Source organism: Sinohyriopsis cumingii, chromosome 1 (genome assembly GCF_028554795.1).
Source record: "Sinohyriopsis cumingii isolate HCF-2022 chromosome 1, ASM2855479v2, whole genome shotgun sequence".
Taxonomy (NCBI): domain Eukaryota; kingdom Metazoa; phylum Mollusca; class Bivalvia; order Unionida; family Unionidae; genus Sinohyriopsis; species Sinohyriopsis cumingii.
Window position 1 is genome coordinate 100,407,788 of NC_142961.1, and position 25,437 is coordinate 100,433,224.

The following is a 25,437-nucleotide window of genomic DNA, read 5'->3' on the forward strand; positions in this document are numbered from 1 at the left end:
TTTGTTGATGATCTTTCACTGTTGATCGTAACTTATAATTTTCAGATTCTAGCTGAAGCTTAGCTGATCAGGGATAATTGTAATATTCTTGCTGTGTTTAATGGAGTTGATACTCACACGTTATGAAATATTCATCAGACCTGGTGTAGCGGTGATATGGACATGATTAAGTTTAGAAATTTATTTAGTCAGGCTCAGTTATCCCATCGTGGATTTATAACAATAAACTTACACGATCCTTTGAACACGATACTGAGTCGGTCTTGATACAATTTTTGGATAATAGCAGCAGAGAAGGTGCTGTCTCCTACTTGACACCAACATGATCGCGTATTTTCCTGTGATTTTTCGCGATCAGCGATAGGCTGGGTAAGTCAACTAGAGTTTTGACAGGGTTGTCTCATACCAGATACTGAGACAATCGCGATTTTTTGCGATTTTCCAGGAAGGCTTATTTTGCGTAACAGAGAGTGAACCAATTAGAGGTTGTTCGACCTCTCTGCTGCACGGCCAATGATGCTGAACAATATTCACCTTGATAAAATCAACTGCAGTAATAAATGTCTTTGCTTCTATTGGCTCCTTTAGTTACCTATTAGAAATCTTCAAAAACTTCAAGTTTTTAATGATAAATTCAAGCCTATGTAGACATGCAATTTCTAAGTTCTGACATTACCTTCACAGCATAAGTTCTGACATTACCTTCACAGCATAAGTTCTGAAATTACCTTCACAGCATAAGTTCTGACATTACCTTCACAGCATAAGTTCTGACATTACCTTCACAGCATAAGTTCTGCCTGGAACTGACTGTTTAATTTTTATTCTTCAATGACTAGCGACATATTAAAACAAAGAAAGTAAGACAGGGTCAAATGCAAAAGTTGCACATATTCTGCTTAATTTTCACTAGTTTGCAAAAATTATATTCTTTGCTTAAAATTGTCTTGTTTACAGACATATTAGAAACGTGTCTCAGGGTGCTCCCAAATGTGGCATGATATATTCAATTCTAAGTGCAGATACATTTTCAAGTTTGGATTTACCTTCAAAATGTGGGTCTTCATTGTAGCAATGCACCTGTACATGTACAATCATTTCACCCTCAGGAAGGGATGAGAATATAATCTTTCTCTTTAATAAATCTGATACAAAGTTTTTAATTCCGTTGTGCACACAAAAAAATCTTAATCCTTCCCTTGTAAGGCTCCCTAGTGGCTTAAGACATATGATGATACTTCCAACCTTCCATGCGAGACAGCGTGATCTCATGCAGTGGTCAAAGATTATGTGGCACTTATCCAAGTAAGCTCTAGTTTTTGACTCTGCTTCATTCAATATGTTTCCATCCTTTAACATCTCCAATGTCAAGGTATAGTAGACTATACTGGTCACCACTGCTGAAATATATTTTGAAATATTAGATCCTTTTTGAGATATACTTATATGGTGATGACATTTCCTCAATGATGCCATATTTGTTCATGTCAGACATAAATATTCTTTAGCAGATTAGCTGGCACACGTTTGCTTTTGATGAAAGCTCAAATTATACAGTGCAAATTCAATTAAGTGATAGTGTAAGAATTTTTTAAGAAAATCAAGTGCACTATGTTTAACAGTTACATGTATCTACTACCTGAAATGGCTGTTGTAATACGTAAGTAAAATAATGAGTACCAATGGATGTATACTAAGATGTATACCACACGGAAGAACATATACTCCATTTACATGTATATAATCATGTAATAGAAACCTTAAATGATCTTTTAATACAGTAATCCAAGTTTTCAATGGATGACACATCTTTCATCTACATAATCATTGTCATATGAAAGACTGAAACTAATCTGAGTTGAAATGTGGCTTGGAAAGATCACATGGTGGTATGTAATATTTTACTAATGTGCATTGGCTGTTGTCAACTGAATACTAAATAATAATAAACAATCATAATGAAAATGTAAAATATAAAATGATAAACTTTCTTTATTTCACACAAGGTCAATGTACCTTTAGCCATTCTTTCAAAATATTGCCATGTATATGTATCTCAAAAATAGCATAGCTTTTAAAGTGCTGGTATAAAGGAACTTGATTTACAAATACTACTGGTGTATCAAATTGTGATCCATCCAAGGGACATTAATACGCATAATAAACATTGTTTCAACATTAGGTTATGTTTCAACAGTAGGCTATCGCTTTTATATTCTTTAAATCTGTGATGAAATTAAACTCATAATAATTAGTAACGTAATAAAATAACAACAGTACATATAAATATAAACTGTCTTCTAAATAAATTAAACATGGATCACAGTTTCATTGAAATCCTCTGCTCTCAGTCTCTCTCTATCTCTTATGCATAAAAGAATACGGAGAACCAGGCACGTACTGTATAGTGAGACAGAAAAAGAAAACATGTTGCACCATGTAACCTACATTAACATGTGACTTCATAATGATTAGGTGTACACGTTCTATGGGATCTGAATACAGTGTTCGCAGTACCAATGATACAAAGTTGCAATAGCCTGCCAAGACTTTACGGTACATATTTTGCTTAGGGGGAAGACACATACTGTAATCTACTCAATGCTTTGTGTGTTTTTATTTCATTCTTCCTATTTTATAAAACATAAATAAGGGTCTGAAAACAGAATATTTAATACTGAAATGTCTTTACCACCCAGCCTTTCTTTTTCACTGAGGTAGCTGGTAAGGCAATCACATAATAAACATAGGGATGGGCTATGCATAAACGCCTTATGATAAGTCTCTTTATCCCCAACACCACATCTCTTTACAGAAGAAAAATATTACTGGGTAACAGATTGTTAACATGCAAGCTAGCTGGTTTACACTTTGTTACCATATATGGCCATACCATTAGTTTCTTGACCATGGGTCATGGGTTGTGGACCGTGTGGCCTTTCGATTTGCTGCCTCAATCCCTGCACTATTAGGACTTGCTCAGTTTCATTCAAGGCATGAAACAAAGATGAAAATGCTTCAGGAAGCTGTGCCTTGATCCTTTGAAGAAGCTTTTCTGCCATTTGCCTTCTTCCCAGTTTAAGCATCTGTTCATATTCTTCTGAAGATAAAAGTCCTTCTTTCTCAAAGAAAGGCAAAATAATTCTGGGAGCAAGCTCTTCTAAAATATAGTCTTCAACTGATGGCCAATGCTCAAAGAGGTCTTCTACTGTGAAGTTCTTCCCAGTTGTCTTTTCTGTCATAGAAACAAATCTTAATATATAAAGAAAAACAGATGACAAAATAGGAAGCATTGAGACAGATGGACCCATATTCTACCATACCATACAAATGTTGACTTACCATGACCCAGTTTTCAAAGCCTTTTTATGTTTCATTTTAGCAAGATGTAACATTACTTTAGTAGCTTATGTGTCCATATTCAATTGTGCAAATATCTGTTGCAAATGCATCATGTGAGTATTTGTGTGTACATATATTGCAAAACAGGGACATAAGTATCCTCACAAACTGTGGACACACCATGAAACATTTAGGATTCAGCAATAGTTTTTCTCGAAGTTGATATAAAATATCATTCAGTACCAAAAATAAGTATTGTACATTAAAGAAAAAATAGCATATTGCTGTATGCCAAGAAATTATTTGACATGGAAAATAAGTATTAATGACAAAAACTGCAATTCTGATAGAGCTGGTCAAAATATTTGATCATAAGTTAGGTGTCCCCTCCAGTTTCTGCAAGTGCAGCAATGGTGGTTCGATAATGTATGTATGTACTTCTGTTATTTTGTATATATTCTACTGAATTTTAACACCTCTTCATTTTGTTTTTTTTTTATTTTGTTGTACTTAATTTACAGTTTCCTGAAACATTAGCGTCCTAAATTTCTGTGCAACTGATTTTCACATTTTTAGAATTTACCGGTAATCTCAATGTTGGCACTAAAGAGCCTCTTTGCACTGAGGTGACATAAAACGCTACTACATAAAACACTACCACATAAAACACTACCACATAAAACACCATTACATAAAACACTACCACATAAAACACTATTACATAAAACACTACCACATAAAACACTACTACATACATTTTCATTTAGTTTTATTTATTCTAACCTGTTCTTGGTTACGTGCTATAAAACACTGCTACATACATCCTGGTGCAATTATGTATGCTACCTTGTTATCAATGATAGTTTTGTTCTGTTTACTCATTGTGCTTCCCAGCATCATGCGGTAGACACAACATTATAACCAATCATCCACAACAACCAATCTTTCACGAAAATAAAATCTCATGAGATTAGGGCCATTACTACATCTTGGGCCTACTTGAATCCCGCTTCTTTGGATGATATTATCATAGCTGCCATCTCATCATTGTATTGTTGATCTCTGATGAACAACAATGAAGGCATTTATTTCTTGGGCTAACTCATAACAGTAGCAGAGTAAGTGCCATCAAATGTGCAACATTCATCCAGTCTGTGATGGCTAAAAACGACTGTCAATATGCTCATGGTCTCCCACAATTATAAATTAGGATTAAAACGTCTTATGTGAGCAATGCGTAAGGCAATTTCTAGACATGCCGACACCACTCCTGGCCCAAGTTCAGTGATGTGCATAATACCTTAAGCAGCAGCTAAATAACCATTGTGCTGCTCTAGACAGATCAACTAAAAGACATACAGCAGTTCAATGAATACTACATGGACAACACACATGCAATGTGAGATTGACCTGTCTGGATGTTGTTGTTATTGTTATGTGGTTTAATGCCATTTTTCAGCACATGATAGGCAATACATGGCGGCCAGTATTAATGATGGAGGAAGAACCTGGGAAAACCCCAGAAAGAACCACCGACCGACGAGAAGCTATTGGCAAGCTTTCTCACATACCCACAATGGCCGAATCCGAGACTCAAGCCCACGCAGACAGAGGTGAGATGGCAGTGATCCATAACAGACAGCGCTTTAGACCACTCATGGCCCCTGACCTGTCTGGAATCCAACCACACCATGTATGTAGAAAATCTGTAAATAGATGGAATGACTGCTCAGCTTCAATCTAAGTGTCACGTTGACCGAGGATGTCTAATGGTAGGTGTGGGAGGACAAACAACAGCTCACAAACATGCTCTTAATCCCTGCAATTTCAGTGCTAAGCAGATAATATAGCATAGATAAGTTGGTTTTAGCAATCGCACACTCTAGCTTGTAAACCTTATTGAATCTCCCGAGGTCAGTGGCTCAGCATTGCCTGCCTTCTCCCTGTGCATATAAGCACTACACCTAGTAATTTGGAGGAAGCGATTTCTTTTCCAGACTGATGGAACATGCCACTGATGTTGCAGGTGTAGCCTTCACTGCTGTTTCACGAATGGAATTTCCCAGGGGATTGACACAGTTATTAAGGATATATGGGGTTCATGGAATTTTCTCAGGAGGTTTGGGGAAGATGCTGTCATGATCATGATTACCAGCTAATACCTGTTCATGAAAATATATTGCCTTCTGAAGGTATGGGCTAAAATGCATCCTGTCTCAAATTATGCTTTGTAAGAACAATAACAACTCCTCCTTGGGTACTGGTCATGAGGCTCTAATATTGGGTGAAAATTTAATGTAGGTTAGCATGGGGATACTTGTCACAGAAGTTAAGAAAATAAAATTTTCTTTAAAACAGGTATCATCAATGTTACAAAAAAAGTTGCAGATGGTCCATCTACCTTTGCTAAGAAAAGAAAACTTATCCCCACATCACTGAGGTTATATGAAAAAGCCCTCATCTATTGACTTTAGGGCAAGCAGGGTATGAAGAAGAAAAGAGAACTAAAGGAAGATTATCCCAGAATTTTTAGAATCACTATCAACTGTAGTTTTGGCAAAGGACATCTCTCGATTTTAGTTATGTAAAAGATGAGGTGTCTGCTAAAGCAGGTTACATTGTATATAATATCCTGTAAATATCTATAGTTGAAAACAATGTATAATGCTGTATATGCAATTGCTGAAAGCTGTTTATATTGATTATTTATGACCTTCTTGCCCACATAGTTTATAGGCAGAATTAGACTTGTGTTGAAAAAAATCTGAATGAAAGCATTATTGTTTGATGCGATTTTATGTGCAGTTACATGACAACAAAGAATGAAGTCAACTGTATTCATTTATATACAAATTCGTACATGCAAGAAAGTGTTTAAGTTCATGCAAGCCTAGAGGGGATGAAACCAGTGTGTTGTTCAAAAGCATCCGGATATTTATCATGTATCAGTCAGAAACTGCAAATGGGAATCACACATTTCTGTCCAAACCACAGCCTTCCATGCCTCCATAGTATGAACTGCCTACAAGCAGCACGTCAGTTGGCGCTCATCAAGGCAACTTCATCGTTGAGGACAAGAACATCCCGTCAGTACATCCTGGCCAAGACAAGTACAGCCTCATCAAGGATTTGCACTTGAAAATCCTGAAAAATTATTTTAGTTTGTAATATGCTATTTTGAAAAGGTAAAAGAAAATATATTGGAAAAAAATAATAGGAACATGCACTTCTTCAAATTTTAGTCATCTTTCATCAGCAAAGTCCACTGTAAAATAAACATGGATCAAAACCACACATGGTTTTTATTTTGACATAAGCACTGAGAGTTCCATCACAACTAGAACTGATATTAAATGTACTTTATGTTAAGATGGACAGCTCAATGTTGTGGGGGAGCATTTCTAGAAATCAGAGACTCCTGCGCTGGGATCAAATAGGAATGGCTAATTACAGATGAAGATATTATTTATGCATGAATTTTATCCTTGTCTCATCAGCTTATATTTGTTTAGCATAGTGAGGTACCCACATTGAAACCAGGTAATGAAAAGAATCTACGCGATGAGTATCGATTGTAAATAAAAAGAGTCCTTATCATTTACATATGTATGCATGACTGTTTTGGATGGCTTACAATTTTAAAATTCTTTCACAGTGGTTGCAAAGATATAATCTAAGCATATGTCTCATTTGGTAAGCAGTCTCGTTAAAAGTCTTGAAACTTCTTACATTAAACAAATTCTTAAGCATGTTAAGAATAATGCATTAAGAGACAGTAGACATTCTAATCAAAACTTGAGATATTCATTACCAGCAAACGTCATATGTTGTCTCTCACAACACCTATTCCAGGTCCGTGGGCATCTACCTACATATTCCACACAATGTTCTGGTAATTCTGTGTTGGGGGTTGGGTGATAGCCACCACACTGCCTTGAACCTGGCTCCAATGCATTAAAGAAAATGCTGTGGTGGAACTGCAATATATGTATGAACAGTTTCATCAGCCTGTCTGGCTCCGCACTTATGATCTCATCCAGTTCTTTATTTGAGTACTGAGTAGGTCCTTATTTACACTGGCAAGTAGAAGTGTTTCTTTCTCCTGTGCAAGAGCATTTTCTATTTGTTTCAAAAAGTTATCATCCCAAATTGCTTTGCAGGAAGGTGGCCTATAAATGAAACCAACTAGGAATGATATTGCATTATTTTGAGAAATATTCACCCAAATACTCGCAATTTCAAGTGACTTCGCCTTTCTGCATTTACATCTTCGTTACTGTATACAGCAAGACCCCCCCTTCTGTCTCTCTGTCCCTGCGTAATGGTTTATTGTAGCCTTGACAGTAAAATAGATTATCATTGTGGTTAGCATTTAATTTGGTTTCAGTGAGTCCTAAAACATGTGCATTATTTTCCTTGGTAGACAACATGAACTTAATGTCAGTTTTTCCCCTTATACCTTGTACATTTAAGTGACCTATGTTAAACATTTTTTTGTATTTAGTTTCATATGAATTATATGTGTGTCATCATGCAATGGGGTACTCACTGAGATTCTCTCCATACTACTTTTATCATTTTGCTATGATATAAGGTTGCCATATAAATGAGGTGGCCTCTGTATTTTCTATGGTATCTGTACATGGCCTTCCTTTATCCAATGATATTTGGGTGGGGTGGTGAGTAGCAACAAAAAGTAAAGTAGTTTTAACATAAACTGTTTGGCAAAATAAATAAACCTACAATACAAGTACGTGTATGCATTTTTAAGTTGTGCAAACCACTACTGACTTGTAGATATTAGTGTCTTTGCCAAGACGAGTGTTAGGGGTCCACTGTTGACAATCTGGTTAGAATTCAAACATTGATTAATGAAATTACTAAGTTTTGAGCATTTTAAAATATCCAAGATGCTTTTCGTTTATAAAACTGAGGGGGAGGGGATGACGTGAGGGAGTGCGAATACTATACAAGAAACTGAGTACCTGTGGGTTTTTCCAATACTTCTCAAAGCACGTCTATTAAAATCATTCTCGTACCACAAAAAAACTATTTAAATATAACTATTAAAGTAGTTCTACATAAATTTCAATGTTTCCTCTCAAAACTGAGAGTAGAGAGGAAAAGGATAAGGAGAAAAGAACGAGAACAAAAGAAGATTGTACTCACCTTGTTGACATTTTGTACGGTCTTGTAGCGTGGTTGTGTTTTATGTCATCAACTTCAGTGCTCACAATTTGACATATAAATGATAAAATTTCAGTCCACGGAATTATGTGTGTTATTCTTTCAAGATCTGCCGATCACTGCCGAGCAGGATTTCAATAATGAGAAGCTCTAAGTACTTGATATTACCTCAAAAATGTCTTTTAAATAGTATTTGGGGCCCCGAGTGGCTGAGTGGTCTAAAGCGCTCACCGTTACGGATCACTGCCATCTCACCTCTGTCTGTGTGAGTTCGAGTCTCAGGCTCGGCTAGCGTGGGTATGTGAGAAAGCCTGCCAGTAGCTTCTCATGGGTCGGTGGTTCTTCCCGGGGTTTTCCAGGGTTCTTCCTCCACCAGTTATACTGGCCGCCATGTATAGCCTATCTTGTGCTGAAAAATGGCGTTAAACCCTACAACAACAACAACATAAATAGTATTTAATCAGTTGATATACATAAATGTCCCAACATTTTTTTAAAAGAAAATTCACCCTCAGCTGCACTTTTGTGCCTTTATGTATATTCCATAAATTAGAACAATACGGCATTATTTTTAAATAGTTGTACCAGGGAACATAACTCAAATTTCACTCTTTAATTTTTTTTGGAGGGGGGTCGTAAAATAGTTTGCATTTAATAATTAGATACTAATGCATCAAATAAACAACTAAAATCATTTAAATTTAACAGATTATGTACAATCATCATTATTTTATCAGTTCAAAATATAAATAAATAAATTATACATAACAAACCAGTAATAAAACTGTTTGTCTCAATTTATTCGTAAATAAGCAAATTGATTTCCTAGAATAAATTTCCATTTATGATTAACACAGCTAATATCCTAACATTATAAAATATCTGTGCATACACGTACTTTAGCAATGGTATCATCTACTGGTCTCCAAGGATTTTACACAAGAACTATATTGAGAAAAAATAGCTCAGTAATATCGTACTACCCAACCCGACTTCACTTACATCCAAATTGACATCACACAGTAATATGGACAACACTTCCACTGAAATTCAAGTAGACATCACAACATGGTATGGACAACTCTCCCACTTAAATTCAAATGCACAGGACAGCATAAGATGGGAAAGACTAACACTTGATTTCAAATGCACAGGACAGCATAAGATGGGAAAGACTAACACTTGAATTCAAATGGACATTGCAACATAATATGGGCAATCTGGGTACACATGCTTGATTCGTGTAATTTTGCCAGAAACTGTGTACAGTGTATTCAGACCAGAAATCTAAGTAAAATACACCAATGTGCATCCAACCCAGAGTTTTGACAGTCTATTACAAAATGAAGCCCTTAGAATCTCCACTAATACATACTGATGAATAGATGACAGGCACGGTACAATGTACAAATGACACAGGGCCAGAACATAAGCTTGCGTAAACTTCATCAAAGTGATCTATTTTAATACAAGATTATAAACTAAACTATTATCTCATGCTTTTTGGCAACTTTTTTGGGGGAGCGACCAATACCCAAAGAACTCATCAACCTACTTATCAAACCATTATCTTCTGAAACACAAAATAAAAACAATTGGATTAGACTGTCTCTTAAAACTTGATTTTGTATGTGCAGTGGATTGCTGCTAACAAAACAGATACCAAAAAATGTAGCATGAACAGCTTTAACATCTCCTAAACCCATTCAAAGAAAATAATAAACAATAATATAAAAAGCTAACTTTCATTGTCCACACACACACACACATACACGTTTTTTTATGGGAAACAGAAATAAAGAAAGTCTGTCAAAAACAGGATTGACTGTACCATGGACATAAACATCTACATGACTGAGGAATTTCTTGAAGTGCTGTAAAATTAACTATTTTCTTGAGGAAAGATCTACATTATTTTACATATTTGATGCCAATCTTTAATGAGTGAATGTTTTTTGTTTGCTATCTAGATGTACTTTGCTAATTCATAACTTACATTTTTTAACTCCTAAAATAAATTGATCTAATTCATCCTGCTATGGATATAATGCTTTTCTAATAATATGGAGTGTGTAAAGTACATTTTCCTGACAATTTTGATGCAAAAACAGCAGAATACAGTACCATGAAACCTCTATATACATATTTTCTTCTAATAAGTATTGACTGTTTATTGTTTTAATTCAATGACATATGAACCAGAAAAAGTGCTGTGCAAATTGTATGATCAGCAAAGCACATCATCCATAAGTTTGCAAAGCTGTTTTCAGTTTATACTTCCTTGAAATAAAGAAAATAAACAGTCAACCCTTTAAATTAAATTTAAAAGCACAAATAGGTATATAAGTTCATAGTTTGATAGCATCCTTTTATTTAATCATATCTGAATTCTGTTCATTAAGGAGCAATAGTACACAACAGGGACTCCCATTTGATATATTTGCAGCTAGTGAATCCCAGTGATATATTTACAGCCAATCATAGAAAAGCTCGTGGCTGATGTCAATACAAAAGTTTAGTACATGGCCACCATTGTTAAAGACAATATAGTTCAATAATGTTCATTTAAGAGCATTTTTCTTCAAAGGCATAACTGACATACATGATTTAAGTCCACATTGTATACTTACCAATTAATATGGATATTTGCAACAGATGGGTTTTTCTTTCAGCCCAAGTTCACTGTTTAATGTAATCCAGCACCCCACCTGATCAATATTCACACAAGTCGTAGTCTTATCTAACGCTCACTTTTCTTGTCAGATAGACTTAAAAATGTGGGCATGCCTATTTTTATTCCCGCTCCAGTCAAATTGTGCTCCAAGTGCAAATGTTGCTGTTATTTGATTAGTCACAAACGGAATTTGTCAAATGTATCACATCACTATTTTTGAAGCACTCCCATAAAAAGAACAGAATTAGGAGCAGCTTCGGTGACTGAATTCAGGAATGGCACCTCTTATTTCTAAACTGAATATGTGAACATTGTTCAAACCTAATATCTTGATTATTTCAAAGAATGGTTTATTTCATACAGCTTTTTCACAACTCATTTCTTTCCATCAAACCTTTAGTTAGAATGGAAGAATGGTGAAATTTATCAAAAACGGCAGCAATGGGGCATTTAGCGAATATTGTGTATCTGTGTAGTCAATAATTTGTTATAATTTTGTCTCAAGTTATCCCTTTAAAGTTGATGTGAATACAGATATAACATTCTGTTGCCAAAGTTCACAGACCAAATGCTTATTTATAGAGGGTTTAGCAACTACTGAAATGATGTACATAACTGACCAAATGGCATAGATTCTTCTCAAACAAAATTAAATTTAAAGTCACATGATCAAACCATAGAGCCAAATGCAAATTAAAAAGCAATAGTAATCCAAAGGTAAATGCTTGGTGCATGCACATATAGTATAAAAATGGGCAGGTCCAGTACGTAAGTGCTGAGGTGGCATAAAGATGTTTTTTCCCCATGTCTACTACCTTGGTCTCCCTCTTGAACAGCCCCCCCCCCACCACTTCCCATGACCAGCAACACCTGCTATTTTAAGGCAAGATCCCCTTGATATTACGGGTGGTAAATTTTTTGACAGGATATAATTACAATTAATGGAGATAAATGCAACACATTAAAAAATTCTAATGATAATTCTGTGATCATTTAAATTCTGAGTTTTGATGTACCTGATGTTCCAGAGCCAGTTCCATCTGCCTGTGTAGCCGGGCTGGATCCAAACAGAGTACCACCGATCTGTTGCTGCTTGACCTTCTCCTTTGTTCCATAGTCTTCCAATCTCAGATCTGATAAATCCTCTTCCAATATATATCCCTAGAGAAAGACAATTTTGTTCTTTAATTTTTGCAACTGCCTAAGTAATATGTTCATAGCATCAGTGTCTCTATCTAAGATGTTCATAAGATTATTAGAAATTTCCCATACTCAGAATATAAATACCTTAAGAGTTTAACATTTTTGGCAATATCACACTGCCTTCATCAGCAACTACCGTTGATCACATGATTAATAATGGTCACGTGATACAAGGAAACTTGTTTAGATGGGTGGTAATTCAAGCCCCTCATCCCTGTTTAGTGCTGGCCTCTGCTGCCATATTGCAATCGCCCCCTTCACGTTCCTATTCCATGTGATGTCCACATATATGATGACCATGGGCTGATTGGGATTGATGAAATGTCCCATATTGTTGCAATGTTCGTGTATGACAGATGACTCCACTGATGTGTTACATAACCATTGTTTCTAACAATGCATATTTCACCAATGTGTTTATCTGCACATACACCACAATGTTCAATTTTATTGTCTTGTTCTTCACACATGTAAATTATATTAAAAAGTTGTATGGTTTGTGATACGTGATCAGCAGTATTCACTTATGAAAGCAGTGTGTTATTGCTGAAAATTTAAAACTCTTAAGATATGTACTCAGTATGGGAAATTTCTAATAATTATTAATTTATGCAAACCAAATAATCAAAATATTCAGTTGCAAGTCCATTGGATTTACATATTTGGTGTTTGGTTGTCTAGTGTGTGGGTCTTAATTTAAACTGAGAGAGAGTCTATGGGATAAAGGCTGTTTCTTACCAAATAAAATATATTTTCTCACATAACTATCATATCAGAATCCAAAAGCAAGAATCATTAGAAGGGACTAATACTCCAATGGCAGATACTAATCCTGAAATTCAACCCAAGACCACATCTTCCTTCTAAGTGTTTAAATCGCATCTAATCATTTTCAGAAATAACATGTGTCAAACTAGCTGCAGTGGTGGACATATTTTGTCAGATTTACATCTTTTGGAATCCACATGCTGACATGACTGTTTTGGAATCAACATGCTGACATGACTGTTTTGGAATCCACATGCTGACATGACTTTTGGAATCCACATGCTAACATGACTGTTTTAGAGAAGAAATGATCATAACAAGAATTTTAAAATGGCTACTATGGCTGCCATATTGTACACTGGTTGGCCACATTTCCATTTGGAGCCAACTAGACATTACAGTTCGTTTAGCCAAAACAGCGCCAATAAAAGATGACTTCTAGAAGTAGCCGTAAAAAGTGATTTTTGCGATGGCCATTGTGAATGCCATGTTTGCATGATTAGAAGTCATATGGTCACCATATTCAAATATGATCAAATAAACATCATGCACAGTCTTTATGTAATTGTGATTAATTATGCATCCGTTGATAAGAAAGCTGTGTTTTGTATTGATATATTGGTTATAGAATCTGGCCAGAATACTTCTTTTATAAAATATCTTTGGTCCTATTAGCCAAACTAATGTCAATTTTAAAATTTTGATATTGCAATTTGTCCTTTACACCATCATATCAACATGCTATTTTAACAAACTCTCTCTCGGGGCCCTGATTGGCCGAGTGGTCTAAAGCGCTCTCCGTTACGGATCATTGCCATCTCACCTCTGTCTGCATGGGTTCGAGTCTCCGATTCGGCCAATATGGGTATGTGAGAAAGCTTGCCAGCAGCTTCTCGTGGGTCGGTGGTTCTTTCCGGGGTTTTCCCGGGTTCTTCCTCCACCATTAATACTTGATGCCATGTATAGCCTATCTTGTGCTGAAAAATGGCGTTAAACCCAACAACAACAACAACAACAACAAACTCTCACTCACTCCCTGTCTCTCGTCACATGAGTGCTTTTAAAAATACATTTTTTTCTCATCTGCAAAACCTTCAGTAAACTGAACAAAATCTCAAATTAGAGTAGAGAACACATTCCACCAATACACCTTGCATATCCATGTAATGAACGGTATTTCTTACAGACAACAATTACACCATGTGTAATAGTGTGAGTAGGAAGGAATTCTGCATTACTGATGAATAAGCATTACACTCTTAAAATTAGTTTATCCCCAAATAAACTTAGTATTAGTATTAGTATTGCATATCTGAATGAAAGTAGGTGGGATGGTTGATGTTAAGCTGATAAAAAAAATATAATTTACACACCATATTTTAGAGGGATCCTCTTTGCTGTTTGTGTGTTGGTTTTGCTCTGGGCCACAAGTCATGCCACACCTATGGGTCCCAGAGAAGCAAGGCATGTGTCACGTTGCAGTAAAGAGCGGAGATAGGAGGAGAAGGCAATATCTGATGGCCAAAATTTTGCTTTCTTGACAAAATAATTATATAAGTAAGCCCAGGAAATAGCGGCAGTTCAAACCTCATTTGCGTTTAGTTACATACAAGAAGGTTCTTGATCGGTAAGGGACTGTTAAGTCCTTTAAATGATAATGACAGTTGCCATGAAACAGTGTTAGTCAAAAAGTCAATGGATCCATTAAGAGAAGAAAAAGATGCTTCATCCCTTCTTTTTAGCTATGAAAACATTGAGATAAAAATGTGGTGACCTAACAGGGTATAAATGCCTATCTTGATCATCCGCAGCACAGATTGGACTGAGACTGGTCATCTCTATAGGTGCTGGAGCTACTGAAGATAGCTGATACTTTTGTGTGCTAAACTCAGTTAGCAATCAAAGTCATATCTCACTCTCTTAGTATCTTCTGTTAATAATATTTATGATCAAATTTCTCTTGTCATCATTTAATTTCTGCTCATCCGGTTTCGGTTGTGCACCTTGCAGATACCTTCATATACTTATAATTGTCCCTGTGCAATGCATTGAAGTAGTGTCCACAAATGATATCAATATCAAATCATATTTGGCATACTTCTTATCTGTCTGATTCATCAAAACCAACTGGAGACGCTATCACTTGTGTTACCATCAGTAGTGAAGATAGGAAGTGAAACAACACATCAGGGTAGATCCATATGCATTAAAATTGTTATGACCATTATGACAATACTCATACTTATCTATTTTATGAGTAGACAAGTGGTTTAAGACATGTCAATTTGCTCTGAAGCATTTGTTATACCTCATCATGAGCAAGATGTTGGTAGGCATTACATTAACCCAATAAGCCTACCAATTCACCATTAGGAGTATACCAACTCATGACCACTTCTTTGATATGATATTGACTGGCAGTAATTTTTCCTGTTCCAATTGATTAGTGATGGATGGGTTTTAGTAGTCCATCTGACAAAATCATAATGAGAGTTTAGCATAAATTTTGAACTCCTTAACTGTGTAGTACATATAACAAGTGTAAACAAACCCAACTTGTCACATCAAGGACTGCTAGCCACCAATGGCTGTCAACAGTGATAGCAACAATGCGGCACATTCATAAGAGTTATTTTCTATCGGTACAAGCTGTATGTATCAGGGTGTTAGATTATATATCCAAATAATATAAGCAGCAAGTGAATTTGGTCCCACACCTACAAGGGTGAAGGCATTCAAGTTGAAGGTAATGAAGTATGACAATGACCTTGATGACAGAATGTTCAAGTTACTGAGTAAGAGTCAGCTACTATTATAGAATCACCTTAAGAAGCAATCAAGGAAATGAGTAAATCTTAATTTCCTTGACAATGGACATACACTCCTGAATGTAATACATGACATGAAATAAACTAAGAAGCCTAAGTTAAACTCATATCTCAAACAGCTTTATGATATGAAGCAGCAGCAAAAGAAACTTTAAAATATACACATGTGACCTTGATCTTAAAAACTGCATCCACAATACATGCAATATGATTTAGTCACAATACCAAGCTTCAGCCTTTAATCTCAAAGAGCTTTAATGTTTGAGACGACAGTTTAAAAGTCTCTGAGGCCTGACCTTGACCTTAATGGTAGCACATCAAATGTTGTACCAGACGCCATATAGTGATTATGTACATTTGTGCCAAATCTCAAATGGCTTTTAAAAAATTGAATCAAAGGAAACGTCTGATGAAAAGTAAATTATCTGGGTTGATACCTTGACTTTAGAATTGGATCCCAAATGCTGTATGTTATGTGCTTCTAGTGATGGCGTGCAAGTACATTGCGTTTCATCTACTTATCTCAAACAGCTTTAAAGTTTTAATGTGGAATGGGAAGTGATGCATAATCGACCAAACTAACTACTGACCTTGATCTTGAAGATCATCCTTTGTCAGAAACAGGACAATCATACTAGTGATGATACATACATATATGGAGTTTTGTTGCTTAATCTGAAATGGATTTAAAGTTCTGGAGTACAAGGGAAAGTGTGAGCAAAAAATATCACGTTGAGTTATGACCTTGACTTTTAAGATTGGATCCTGAATACCAACTGTGGCAGAGTGGCATAAAGTCCTCACTTTTACGATCTCTGCCATCTCACCTCTGTCTGCATGGGTTCGAGTTTCAGGCTCTTTCTGTGTGGGTATGTAAGAAAGCTTGGCAGTAGCTTCCTGTAGCCTGTTGGTTTCTATCCAGGTTTTCCAGGATTCTTTCTCCACCATTTATACCTGCCGCTACACAAGTATATCATGCGCTGAGAAATGGTGTTAAATCCGAAACAACAACTAACATTTTCATAATTCCCTTTGTGTAATTTTAATTAGTCTGACCAAGGCCTTTAAATGAAATCTTTATATCTCACTCTTGTCAGGATGTTCACTCACTGCATTTATATCTGTGATATACTGACTTTAGTTGTTACTGCACTTGTATGTAGCTATAGGGAACATATAATGATCATTAAAATATTTTGCATAAATCGTCCAATATATTAAAAAGGGCATATGTTATAAATTTAACTAATTTCGCAATAGGAGTTCAAATATGCACACGAAATGAAATAATCCCATGCTGAGTGGGATACAGCTCAGATATACTAATACGTCAGTATTCAGTACACTCAAGGGGTAAAAAAAAAGGCAAAACGGTTGCATTTCTAATCAACTGAATCAAATGACATCATTCTGGTTATTGTAAGATGACTTGGCTGTTTGCAATGACACTAAATGCATAAGAAAAAAGAATTCATTTTGGTTGATGAAGACACATGTAATAAAAATTTTATTTCAAGTCTCAACACCAAGAGTCAAATACAAAGGCCGACATGCATTATTAAATTCATTTAGTTAAAAACAATTGTAATGTTTTCAAACATTTCAAATATTAACAATATTTTATAATGAAAACCAATCCAGTGCAGCATTAATTGTACATGAAAAGCATATGCTATGAACATATAATGTTATCTAAATTGATTTAGCCTGGCGAATGAGTAAAAGTACAGTGTGACCCCGCTATAACACGGTAGTTGGAAACCATAGAATCTGACCGTGTTATAGACCAAACCGTGTTATAAGCAATCATAACACAGTAATGACCAGTATCATGATCGGTGTATACTGATAGAAACTGTATCATGACTACCATATCTTTACAATCCTAGTACTGATACTTTGCTATTACAGCAATACAGCAATGTATAATATCATTATCTGCATGCAGTAATACCTATTGTATTGGGACTCTGCAATATCTATACATCCCTAGTAATCACACCTTGCTTGTACTGTATAACATGAATGTATCATCTCCTGACCTGTGTATGCAAAAATATATCATGCTGTGACTCATATCTATACACAGTCATCGCACCTTGTAAATACAGCAAAACAGCAATGTACCAAAATCAAATGATACAAAGATACAAGACATTAAACTGTTTCATTGAGCTAAAATCTGAAAATTTAGGCTTTTATGTTTGAGCACAGAAAGGTAAATATTCAAGAATATGTTTCTAAAACAAAAAACAGTTAAAAGTCTTTATCATTAGCAAGCCTGGGGAGGGAGGGTTGTAATGTAATGTAATTTACATCTTTCCCAAAATCCACTTGGTCAGTATTGTATTTACAACCCCATATTGTCCGACAATCAAGACCCTAAATGTTTTATACCTTTTCCTTTCCATCCTCCATATCCATCTCGGTCTTAACCTCTTCATAACAGACACTACCTAAAATAAAATGATAATGTTATATACTATATGAGCTAGTAACCAAATGAATTTTATTGTAATGTATACAATGTTTACTGATACGATGTTTATTGGAAAATGCTGACTGAAGTAACATATTCGCTCAGTTGTTTAAGGTTGCTTAATTATTGCACCTGTACAAGTTGCACAACAATGTCATCAGATACAGTAATCTTTCTATTTATTTTTCAATGAATGAGATTTGCCCCTTTTCTCATACCGGGGTCACTACAGCTTAAATGTGACATTTAACTAGGTTTATTTCATGTCAAATTGTATTTAACATCCCACAAATATCATCTGACCATGTGTGCATGACAGTGAGATATAGAATGTATATCCAAGTACTATAATGCAAGTACTCTGGTTAAGGTTGGAACCACCAGACCACATGATGATCCAATGTACAAGTTTCATGGCAATTGTCTAAGTAGTTTAGGTTGGAACTACCAGACCACATGATGATCCAATGTACAAGTTTCATGGCAATTGTCTAAGTAGTTTAGGTTGGAACCATCAGACCACAGGATGATCCAATGTACAAGTTTCATGGTAATTGTCTAAGTAGTTTGGGATGGAACCACCAGACCACAGGATGATCCAATGTATAAGTTTCATGGCAATTGTCTAAGTAGATTAGGATGGAACCACCAGACCACAGGATGATCCAATGTACAAGTTTCATGGCAACTGTCTAAGTAGTTTAGGACGGAACCAGTAGACAAATTATCCAATGTACAAGTTTCATGGCAATAGTCTAAGTAGTTTGGGATGGAACCACCAGACCAAAGGATGATCCAATGTACAAGTTTCATGGCAATTGTCTAAGTAGTTTAGGTTGGAACTAACATACCACAGGATGATCCAGAAGTTTCATGGCAATGGTCCAAGTAGTTTAGGATGGAACCACCAGACCACAGGATGACCCTATGTACAAGTTTCATGGCAATGGTCCAAGTAGTTTAGGAAGATCAACAGTAATGACTTGTGCTAAAGACAATGGACAACATGCCATCCCATTAATTTTTTTTCTGGACTATGATTAGTAGAACTAAAAATAGTAGAAATTCTGAATTTCTGACCTGTCCCTATTCTGACTAATACATTTTCCCTAGAGCTACACTCATATGGTGATAAAAGTACCTGAATTTGCCATTCTAGACCCAACTTGGCAGAAAATCTAAACTTTTTAAAGTTTACCTCTATCATTGTGTACATTATTCTGCTTTTCAATACTAGGCATTCGGTCAGAATACATATTCACATAGGAACCTTGCTGTAATCATACAGTGCTACAAACATATACACATAGGAATCATGTGGTAATCATACAATGCTACATATTCACCTATGAACCATGTGGTAATCATACAGTGCAAGATATATATTCACATATGAACCATGTGGTAATTATACAGTGCTACATACATATTCACCTATGAACCATGTGGTAATCATACAGTGCAAGATATATATTCACATATGAACCATGTGGTAGTAATCATACAGTGCTACCTACATATTCACATATGAACCACATGGTAATCATACAGTGCTAGAAACAGATTCACATATGAACCATGTGGTAATCATACAGTGCTAGATACATATTCACATATGAACCATGTGGTAATTATACAGTGCTAGATACATATTCACATATGAACCATGTGGTAATCATCCAGTGATAGATACAGATTCACATATGAACCATGTGGTAATCATTCAGTGCTAATACATATTCACATATGAACCATGTGGTAATCATACAGTGCTAGATACATACATGTAACAACAAACTTTCAAATGATCAAATTGGTTATAGTAATGTTAACATCTTGAAATTATCTGTCACAGCTGATGATTAAATACCCAGCTTTTTTTATAATGCTGCACAGTTTTCAGTAATGACATATATAAAGAAAATGCACTTTTTTCAATAAAATGTGACATGGGATTTTACTCATAGCAAATCATTTGAGTTTTCAGCAAAGATATATGTAGTCCTGACCCTGGTACAAACTGAGATACATACACTCATCTTGTATGCTAATTCTAGCATGAAGAATGGTTGATAAATAACCTTAAAGACACATTAAACCAAAGTTAGTGAAGCATGAATCACTGATCAGTGTGACCTACTTTTATGCCAAAAGTGTTGTACTTATTAAGATGCATTCTCTCACAAGATTCATTAATCTAGATATCACAGTGTGTATATATATATATATATATATATATATATATATATATATATATATATATATATATAGGATGCTTGCTAAAACCTAGTTAGTCATAAGCCAGACAGAGTTCAATTATACAAGTAAAATGCGAAATGTTAGTCTCATTTGCATTAACAGTACAATGAATGTTACAGAGATGTTTGACAATTATAGTATGAAAAAGGTTTGAGAAACCAACTTAAAACAAAATATAGCCAGTGTCAGTGAAGCATGAAATACATATGTCAGAATAACCAACATTTGCAATGGGGGATGATACACTGATGAAGATGTGACTCCTCGCTAGTTTTCATGAAACTAGGTACAACAGTTTACACCAGCGTGCTAAAATACTATTTGGTCATGTACTAAACACAAAAACTTAACCTAAATTTGAAATGTAGGCCACAATGACCTTCAATTGTGGCAAGGGTATGCTACTAACAGAGATCATATATTTCTATCATGAATAGAGATTGATCTATAAATGTGCTATAAATACAATCAAAGTCAGTAAAACATAACATATAGGTCGCTGTGTGATGAAGGTGTAGCGCACATCAAGATGCATCCCTCATCACGTTTCATGATTCCAAGTACAACATAATGTATTCACTGTGAAAACACCTGTGCTAAATGTAAAAACTAATTAGGAAATGTACAACTAATCTACTCCAGTTGCCTAGCCAAAGTGGTTGGAGCATCTGCCTCAGATACAGGAGGTTTGAACCTGGCTGAGTCATAACAAAGACTTATAAAAATGGTACTAGCAGCTGCCCCGCTTAGCGCTTGGCATTAAGAGGTTATTGTTAGGACTGGTTGTCTTGGTGTTAGAGTGATGTGAATGCTGCAAAAAGACGCTACTTTTTCTGGCATAATGCCCCAGTGCTAGACATCAGTATAAACTGCAAAAATGCAGACATCATAGAGATATGACCAAAATTGTTAAAGCTAAGTTAAAACTCTAACTCATGGAATTAACCCGAATCAGTATTAATGATCTCAAGTGCCCATTATCACACTTTTTGACATGACTTGAGAAGTAGACGCATCATGATCCTTTCTCTCTGTCAAACCACTTATTAATTGGAGGAACTGTTAAATTAAACAAGGGACTTTTTGTGCTGGGATCATTTTTATTATGTCAGTAGTGACCTTGACCTTTGACATTTTGACTCCAAAGTCAATAGCTTTTTCTTTACATGAAGTGAATACCTTCCTCAAATGGTGGCAGCTGAAGATGATGGAAAATTCAAGGTATTGTACGAAAACCATTTTTCTTCCTTCAGTCAGATAACCCTGACCTTTTGAACCTAAATCAACAGAGCTCTTCCTTGCTCCAAGTGAAAGCAATGCACAAAGATTAGGTGCTGCTGAAGTTGGATATCTCAAACTAATGTGAGGTAACAATTTTTCTTCTTTCAGTTATGAACCTTGACTAATGAACTTTTTATGCTGAAATATATATTTCTTTATGCAAGTGCATGATAGCTGCAAAATGTTTCATTCATAGGTTTTGGAAAATTAAAAGCTTGTGGAAATAAACTGTTAACTTATTGACCAATGGACAATATCACATCATGATACTTTATGTTTAATGACTGGCATATATTAATAATAATGATGATAATAATAATAATAATAATAATAATAACAATAATAACCACAGCAATAACAGCTTTTGTATAAATGTCAAAGGTCAATGTTGATTATGTAAAACAATCTAATCCTTTATTACCTTGTGAAAGTGTTTTGGATTGTTTGCATTCAGTGTAAAACAATCAGATCATTTATTATCTTGTGAAAGTGTTAAACAATTAGATCCTTTATTATCTTGTGAAAGTGTTTTGGATTGTTAACATTTAGTGTAAAACAATTGGGTCCTTTATTATCATGTTAAAGTGTTTTGGATTGTTTGCATTCAATGTAAAACAACTGGGTCTTTTATTATCATGTTAAAGTGTTTTGGATTGTTTGCATTCAATGTAAAACAATTGGGTCTTTTATTATCATGTTAAAGTGTTTTGGATTGTTTGCATTCAGTGTAAAACAATTTGATCATTTATTATCTTGTAAATGTGTTTTGGATTATTAATATTCAGTGGCTGCTTGAAAACAATTGTCAAACCTATTCAGGAATAGCATTTGTATTTTGTTATATTTTCATTTTCCATTCCCCAATCTGGATTCCACATTATGCAATTGTGCTCTCCCTTTCATTAAAAGGCATTCACCATTTTCTGTTTCATTCAGCATTTTATTTGTTTTCAATCTACATGCTGTTGGATTCAGTCTTCATATGTATAATTACCTATTTCACAGTCTGTACTTTTTTTTCACTGTCTCTTGGTTGTAATTGGTTCTCCAAAAAAAGAGGTATGTGCAAAATTATCATTTTCAGGGTCTGCAACTTATTTCACTGTCTTTTGATTGTTATGGATTCTTCAACACAAGAGGCCTCAGTAGGCCCAATACCACTCACCTTGGTGATATTTACCTCAAAGCCAGTGCTTTACAAGGGTTGCTGACCAAGAAATGTGCAATATCATGTTCCCCCAACATTGAGAAATGTTTCTAATGTTAGCAATGGCAAGCTTACTGGATGGTTTGCAAGACCTTTTAGAGGAGAATGCTGCCAGCTCCGGTTAAAATTGTTTGAGAAACCTTTGTGATGTTGAAATAACCAATCATTGTCAAAAGACACCTGTCTGATGATAGATGTTGCCCGATTCATGCCAGTCACATAACCATTAAACTGACATCACCAGATTTAATTAGTAAAGGTTTCTGCCTTCCTATTATCACCTTTTCTTTCACTGTTAGGTGACCCTTTGTCACGTTTACCCTGACCCAGAGTAGCCCCAGTTTGAAACATGTATAATCAAAGTAATTCTGACAAGCCATTGTTTGATGTTAAACATTGCCGCAGGCTACCACTAATCCATTACGTAAGATTGCCATGGCTAGAAGTGGAGAGCCGGACCTAGGAGTTGCAAAGCCAATTATCACCTAGTTGTGGAAACGTTTGTCCAGATCAAAAGAAGTTGCCTGAAGAAGTGGGAGTGTCTTAACTTCTTTTCCCTGCAGACAGACAGGTTGAACTGGCCGCTAAGACGATTGGACAGGGTCAGAGCGCCACCCAATCAGAATCGAGATAGGAAAGAGACCCTGATTTGGGTAGAATGATATCTCCGCGTCTTCCGACAAGAATTAGTTCGCTAAGAGAAATTACCCAGAAGAGGTTAGCGTAACTCCGAATAGCCATTCGTTATTGGCGGGGAAATCTTAGAACAGGAAATTCTAAGTACAAAGAGCTTCAAATAAGGTCAGTGAGCTATTTGTTCGGTCTTTGCAGAATGTGACTGCATTTTAATTGTAGGTCATATGTATACTTTATTATTACTAGAATCATAGTACGAAGAATTACTTTGTTTTGTTAATATGTTTGCATATTTTGAAGAAATGAGTTGATATTTGTAAAGAATTATATAGCTTGCTAGCCGTCGTAAGGGTTAATATTGTAATTCGCTATGTGGGTATTTTATAGTAGACTACCACATGTGTTCATGTGATTATAGATTTTGCCATTGCTGAATATTTGTGTAATGTACAGACATGCGTCTGATTGTTGTCAGATTGTAGTACAATGAGATTAAATATATATGTGTATATACTGATGTGATGCAATGTATTGATGTCTGTATGAAAATTTGCTGATACTGTGTTATTAGGCCATTGTTTACCCTGCAAGAAGTGTGTGGGAATTTCAATGTGTACGCATGCATGACAGAAACCGTGATAGCCTTATCTGATGATTAATTGTTGATCTAGTGTGTGGTGAGATTCGATAAAGCATTTGTTAACGCCTTGTGGTTTTTCACAGGAAGCTTTGAGGGACAGACCAGTTACAGTTTGGTCCCGTAGTCTCAGATAGAGAGACGGAAGAAAGGAGAAGAAAGGAGAGAAGTCAGAAGTGTTGAAGTCTGGGAGCGAAATTGGAGGAGGAGATAGTAAAGAGGGAAACGGAGTCGAAGGAGGTGTTAGAGGAATGGAAGGAAGGAAGGAATTAGTGGGAAAGAAAGAGCTGAGTAGATGCAAGGACGGGGAAAATCGAACTCACACTGTAAATCACAGGATGAATTATGCTGTCACTTGGTCGAGGGAAAGATGGGTGATTGAAAGTTATCGTTTTTAAATTATCGAATTTATTAAATTGTTATTGATTGAATTTCATCTTCGTGTTCTCTATAATTTAGCCGTCGGCATTGCTGACTGGGGGCTCAGAGCTGTAAATCTACCTCGTTACTAATTTAACTTTCTAACCTCACGAGTCAGGGTGGAACTTTCATCATAATTTAATTAAAAATATATTGGAAGAACCCCACCCTAATGCATGCAAACGCCACACCCTTCATAAGCTTATGTGATGTTATATTATGGTTATGTTAGCTCACCATTTTGTACATTTCTGTTGTATTATTGTGACTGAGACAACATGTACATGTACTAATTAAATCCAGGAATGTTGTCAATTTAAATGAAGCATTTTCTTCAACAAACACAAAGCATTGCCATCTAACCACATATTTTATACAGGTATATTAGATTTAAAAAACTATCTTACAATAATTCTGTCTATGTCTGGAATCCCCCTTACTGAATAATGGCAACTGAATGAAACCAATGATGTAAACAGTATAAAGCAACTACTGGAGTGCATAACAAAGTTCATT

General features: G+C 35.5%; 1 protein-coding gene across 1 annotated transcript in view; it reads right to left on the reverse strand.

Moving 5' to 3' along the window:
• LOC149807439 (uncharacterized) overlaps nucleotides 1-25,437 on the reverse strand; it is a 140,914-nt gene that overhangs the window by 15,170 nt on the left and 100,307 nt on the right. The window contains exons 14-18 of the mRNA XM_089955844.1: nucleotides 19,680-19,755; nucleotides 18,400-18,458; nucleotides 12,220-12,364; nucleotides 2,894-3,235; nucleotides 1,047-1,400 (exon numbers count right to left, since the gene is read on the reverse strand). Coding sequence (XP_089811970.1) covers nucleotides 1,047-1,400; nucleotides 2,894-3,235; nucleotides 12,220-12,364; nucleotides 18,400-18,458; nucleotides 19,680-19,755 — 976 coding nt within the window. The remainder of the gene's footprint in view (nucleotides 1-1,046; nucleotides 1,401-2,893; nucleotides 3,236-12,219; nucleotides 12,365-18,399; nucleotides 18,459-19,679; nucleotides 19,756-25,437) is intronic.